Source organism: Arachis ipaensis, chromosome B2, assembly GCF_059453495.1.
Source record: "Arachis ipaensis isolate K30076 ecotype BB chromosome B2, ASM5945349v1, whole genome shotgun sequence".
NCBI lineage: Eukaryota > Viridiplantae > Streptophyta > Magnoliopsida > Fabales > Fabaceae > Arachis > Arachis ipaensis.
The window spans coordinates 123979949-123986105 of record NC_142437.1 but is presented as its reverse complement, the minus strand read 5'-3'; the positions used below and the strand labels follow the sequence as shown (position 1 = coordinate 123986105).

The window sequence follows — 6157 nt, the reverse complement described above, 5'->3', positions numbered from 1 at the left end:
TTAAATGTACCTAATTCACAAACGAATTGGCTTTGCTAGAAACAAACAAAGAAAGTGGGAATGGAATGCTTATTGAAAAGAAGAGAAGCTTCCTTTGCTTCACAAACACACAAAAAAGAGAGAGCATATTCTCCATACAAATGTTTGCATATTCTTGCACAGCTGCATAAGATTGAACTTGGTTCACAAGTTCAGATTTTTATTTCAATCAAAAGAAATGTTCAAGTACTTGAGAATAAGCCATTATTTCTTTGTTCTCATATGGTTATATGGCACGTGTTGATTGGAAAAAAAAAAATAGAAGCCTCCACAATTTCTTTCCTAATTTTTTTTTCAACATTTCCTATGTATTAAGAGAGCAACTAGCAATTCTCAAAGCATTCAAGATATTTTTCACTTTCAATAACGATTATATTATGATTGATTATACTATTTGTACACAAAAGTTAGTCATCATATAAAATGTATATTAAAATATAAATATATATTAATAACAAATTAATTTAGTGACTAATTTGTAGTGGTTACATACCATTTTTGTATTACTATATCCCCTTTGTTGGTTTTTCAACCTCAAAACTATGTAATTTCCACCAAAAAGTGGTTGATAGGAATGAGTCTAATTCTAATTTTTTTATTCACAAAATTATGCCAAAACTTCAATCAATATTAATGGAATACTCTTCTTTTCTACTACCCTCCAAAATTTTATTTTGACTACAAAATTATCATCCTTCCATATCAATTTCATTCATCAAAATCAATATATATATAACACCTTGTGAATGAGTCACTCAATTCCCTTGATCATATTTCTTTTTTCTCTATTACCTCCATATAAGATATAACACCACCTTCCTCTTCAAAAAAATTTAAATAAAAATACAAAAAACAAACACCCAAAATAAAAAAAAATGTCCTCCAATTCCATCTTCCTCCTAAAACCTTCATTCCAATTCTCAATCCAACACCATCACCACCACCACCACCACCACCTCCTCCTTCTAAAACCCAAAACACCATTTTCAAAACCCATATTTTCTCCATATTACCCAAAATACCCTCCACCACTTTCCTCTACTAGAATCCACAGCTCCACCACCCCCATAACCAAAAACTCTTCAAACACCAAAAAGAACGAAACTTTACGATTCCTGCAACCTTTTATCATCTCAAACCGCAAACCCATTATCTTGGGTTGGCTCTGCAGTGCCATCTCAGTTTTCTCCCTCTCCCAGCTCGTCTCTAGACTCGGAAAATTCAGCAACGCCGCCATTGATGGACCTCAATTGAGGAGTCAAGGTCTCATCTTGTTGTGTCTTGTGGCTGCCCGTTTGGTCTCCGGGTACGGGCAGCATGCCCTTCTTTGGGACGCTGCCCTTAAGACAGTGTACGAGGTTCGTGTCCATGTCTTTGACCGTGTCCTTGAGAGGGAGCTTGGTTACTTCGAAGGAAGAGAAGGTGGTGCTTCAGCTGGGGACATTGCTTATAGGATCACTGCTGAAGCTTCTGATGTTGCTGACACTGTTTATTCTGTTCTTAATGTGAGTAAGAACATAATTTCTTATAGTAAATCACTGAATCATAGTTAACACTCTTTTGAGATTTTTTTTTGTATGTTCTTAGAGTAAGGATTGTTCTTGTTCTAGTATATCAGTTCAAACCATGTTAGGATTTTAGTGGATAATTAAGAAGATAGAAGTAGCTTACTTACATACAAGGGGGAAATTTGTTGTGATGAGAGAGAAAGGAGAGATTATTTCCTCTTCCGTGGAGGAAAAGTAATGTTGTATCTACCTTTTATTCATGTGGGTTCTTACAATTTTTTAGAGCACTTAAATGGTATAAGATTCATGTGCTGGAATAATTTGACTTCCTAGGTTGAGGACATAGGAACTTTCTGAGATTAAGTCATTGTTTTTTTACTCTGATATATTAGTTGTATTCTACATGAGCTTTTTGGGGTTTAAGTATAACTCAGTCTTTTTAATGGGGTCTGGTTTATAGAACAAGTTTATTTATTTATTTGTTACATTCTAGGTGGTGTGTAGAATGAATGTTCTGTGTCAGTGTGGAACATGATATTCGGGCATATACTTATGCATATCATCTTCCTCGAAAAATTCTTAGTTAGGCATGGTTTACCAGGCTATCCGTATGCCTTGTTAGCTAACATGCATAGACATATTTGTAAGGACTGTCAAGTAGAGCCAATGTTTCAATTTCTGCACAATTTCACTTTTATTCTTTTGCATAAAGTCTAGTGAGTGGATATGAGGTGTGCAGATGTGCAAGAAGCATTGTTCTATCATGCAGTATTCTCATTTAGATGCTATTTGCGTGTGCAAGTGTTTGTCTTTTTTACAATGTGTATCAATTTTGAATTCATTTGCATAATGACTCTTTATATGTTGTTCTCTGATTATAATCCAATCTATGACAGACCATAGTACCTAGCACTCTCCAGTTATCGGCGATGATGGCTCAGATGATAGTTATAAGTCCAGTCCTTTCTTTGATTTCATTCACGGTGAGCGAACGGCTATAGCACTAAGTTGTCTTCCTTGACTTTCATTAATGCTAGATCATGAGCATATATTTAAATGTTATCATGCTTGGAAATTGCAGGTCATTCCTTGCATGTCACTTTTTGTTGCTTATCTTGGTCAAGAACTTCGAAAGATATCTAGAGAGGCACATCTTAGCATTGCTGCTCTCTCAGCATATCTAAACGAGGTAAACTTCAACACTCTGCTCTGCTTCTTGTTCTCTGTACCTTCAAGAAAAAGTTTGAAGGCACGCCTAATTTTCACAAACTTCTATTCTATTGGAACTCTTGCAAGATCATGTTCATTGTTTATTAGTTTATATCACAGTTTTATTCATGCTATTTTTATTCTAGATGCTTCCTGCGATTTTCTTTGTGAAAGCAAACAACGCGGAGTTGTGTGAGAGTGCCAGGTTTAAGAGGCTGGCTCAGATCGACTATCATGCAAAATTGAACAAAAGGAGGATGAAAGCAGCGATTCCTCAGGTCATACAAGCTATTTACTATGGAACTCTCTCCATACTATGCGCTGGTTCGCTGTTGATTTCAAGAGGTTCATTTGATGGCCACAGCTTCATTTCCTTTGTGACATCATTACTTTTCTCGATTGAACCAATCCAGGTATTGTTATCTGTTGGGGTATATCGTCAATTAGCTCGTGATAATTTTCTTGTTTGTTTGTCTATTTTCCTTGTCCACTGTAGTTTTAGAACTTCCTTCCTAGTATTACAGAAGCCTTTTTGGATGATATTTGGTACCGGAGTGATTCTAGCTGTGCTCTGTTGATGAAGTTATTAATTCCATTTCGACCTTTTTTGTGGTCATTTTTATGAGATGGATGTTTGTATTTGCTAATTATTATTTGCACTGTTAACATGGTTCAGCTTTTGAGGAGCTGTATTTGCTTATCAATCTGAAAATAAAGAATCACGCAGGATGTGGGAAAAGCTTACAATGAATGGAGGCAGGGAGAACCGGCCGTTGAACGCTTGCATGATATGACCAAGTTTAAAGATAAGGTGAATGTATGATACTTGATCGGCAAAAACTTGTTTAATCTTGTTCAAGGGAACACTTTGTGTTTGAAATTGATAAAATTCCAATAAGAACGAAAGGAAAAATGAGAATGATTTTTGAGGAACATAATTCATTACTCTGTTATTAAAATTTTCGTCCAATGTAATATGTCGCACTTCAATAATGGATCAATTTATCCTCAATAACAGGTGGTTGAGAAACCAGATGCTGTTGAATTAGGCCATATTATGGGAGAGCTGAAATTTCGTGATGTCTCCTTTAAATATAATGATGACATGCCACATGTTTTGAATGGGTTGAATCTTAACATTAGAGCCGGAGAGATAGTCGCTCTTGTCGGTCCTTCCGGTGGCGGGAAAACAACACTTGTAAAACTATTGCTTCGGCTTTATAACCCTGTGTCCGGTGAGTCATTATTGAAGGGAAAATATAAATCTCTATTATTTACTTTTAAGATCAATATATTGAATCAGATGTTTCTCATATGATTAACTTTTACTTGTATTCTTATGCATGTAGGCTCTATTCTAATTGATAACCATAACATTGAAAACATTCGGTTGCGAAGTTTGAGAAAACATGTTGGTCTTGTTTCTCAAGATATAGTAAGTAACTCGTGCCTTTCTTTTTCTTCTCTGTTATGTAAGCAGATTCGTACCTGCATTCATTTCGCTGAAGCACGCTTGTACTGTGCTCGAATTCCTTGTGCTCAGTAATGCTGATGTATATATATACTTTAGACACTTTTTTCAGGTACAATTGCTGAAAACATTGGTTATAGGGACCTAACAACAAAAATTGACATGGAGAGGGTAAAGCATGTAGCTCAAACTGCTCATGCAGATGAGTTTATAAGAAAACTTCCTGAAGGATACGAAACCAATATTGGACCGAGGGGCTCTACCTTAAGTGGCGGCCAGCGGCAAAGGTAACTTTTAAAGTTCAAACTTATTTCTGTTTTATGTATGGTTAATGCAAAGAACAAATTTCATGGTTGGTATATTTATGAAACCTCGGCTCTGATATATGACCTTTTTCGTTGATCTATCACTTCATTCCTTTCTCAAAATTACAGGCTGGCTATTGCAAGGGCGCTCTATCAAGATCCCTCTATTTTGATTCTGGATGAAGCAACTTCAGCTTTAGATAGTAAATCCGAATTATTGGTTAGAAAAGCCGTCGAGCACTTGATGGAAAATCGCACGGTAAGGCACCAGCTACCAGAATTGCTTGATCTGCCAAATTATTATTGTGCATTTCATTCATCTTATTTGTTTACACTTCCGAGTTTAATTCTTAGAAATACAAACATTTTGAGCCTATGCAAGATTACTATATCAATTTGGTCCTCGAATTATCTTTGAGTACTACCCAAAGAAATTTTAGTTGGAAACTTTAATCCTTAATAAATTTTAATCACCAACTCAGTCTCTAACCTTCTATTTTGTTAGATAAATCAACCCTCGCGTCAAATTTTGGTAAAAAATTAGACAAATTAAATTAGTTCCTATCCGTATTTAATAAAAATATAACAGTCTCTAATTTTTTTAAAAGTTTTTGGATTAGTTTCTCTATATAAAAAAACGATCTGATGTGGGAATTGATTTATCTAACGAAATAGAAGTTTGAGGATTGATTTGATGATTAAAGTTTGAAGTCTAAAGCGCCCGACTAAAAACAACCATTCTGAGTTAGTTTTCCACTGCTATTTTTCATCTTGATTATGAACTTAACTACTTTAATAGTTTGCTTGGATTTAATGGTCTTTTCTTTCTTGGCACAATATTGTTAAATTGTAGAATCATCAATCATTCCTTTTGTGTTATAGGTGCTTGTGATAGCTCATCGGTTGGAAACAGTTATGATGGCTAAAAGAGTATTCCTCATGGATAATGGGAAGCTACAAGAAGTTCCAAGATCAACTATGTTCAATGGTCACAAGGATTCATTGTTATCATCTGGCCTTGTTATTTGAATATTCTTTTGCTAGGTTTTAGTGTCACAATAATGGACCCTGCTTGAATACTTCTTGTAAGGGTGATGTATAGACACATAGTCTACTTTTCGAGAAAAGGACAAATAGGTCCCTGATCTTTTGTCCTGTGGACATTTTTGTTCCTGATCATTGAAAAATACTTTTAAGTCCCTAACATTCACAAAACTTGGACGGATCAGTCCCTAACGGAGGCATTTGGACGGATCAGTCCCTGACAGAAGCATTTGGACAGAGGGACTGATCCGTCCAAGTTTTGTGAAGGTTATGGACTTAAAAGTATTTTTCAATGGTCAGAGACGAAAATGTCCGCGGGACAAAAGGTCAGGGACTTATTTGTCCTTTTTTCTTACTTTTTTTTTTTAACTTTTGGGGGAGGTTGGGGGAAAATCTTGTACATCCTTCTGTAATCACAAATTACTTTGATTTAAAGGATATAGAGAAATATATTATTTATACAATCATTAAACTTTGTCTATATTAGATACTTTTTTTTTGGTTTCACACGGTATTTCTGAATCTGACAAGCGCGCAAATCAGAGTTTCATTTAAGGGTTTGTCGCTACTAAGGATTTGAA

At 35.3% G+C, this 6157-nt stretch overlaps 1 protein-coding gene across 1 annotated transcript; it reads left to right on the top strand.

The window, feature by feature from the left end:
* The first annotated feature begins 754 nt into the window (after positions 1 to 754).
* On the top strand, positions 755 to 6048 carry ABCB29 (ABC2 homolog 12). The gene is made up of 10 exons (XM_088504287.1): positions 755 to 1544; positions 2444 to 2530; positions 2629 to 2736; positions 2903 to 3169; positions 3484 to 3567; positions 3775 to 3991; positions 4106 to 4191; positions 4327 to 4514; positions 4662 to 4791; positions 5415 to 6048. The coding sequence occupies exons 1-10, from the start codon at positions 915 to 917 to the stop codon at positions 5559 to 5561; spliced, it is 1944 nt and encodes a 647-aa protein (XP_088360413.1). The 5' UTR covers positions 755 to 914; the 3' UTR covers positions 5562 to 6048.
* The last annotated feature ends 109 nt before the right edge of the window (positions 6049 to 6157 follow it).

Coding starts and splice junctions, on each gene's coding strand:
- ABCB29 (XM_088504287.1), top strand. CDS start 915: ATGTCCTCCAATTCCATCTTCCTCCTAAAACCTTCATTCCAATTCTCA. Junction 3,170..3,483: donor TCTCGATTGAACCAATCCAG/GTATTGTTATCT, acceptor AGAATCACGCAG/GATGTGGGAAAAGCTTACAA. Junction 4,515..4,661: donor AGTGGCGGCCAGCGGCAAAG/GTAACTTTTAAA, acceptor TCAAAATTACAG/GCTGGCTATTGCAAGGGCGC.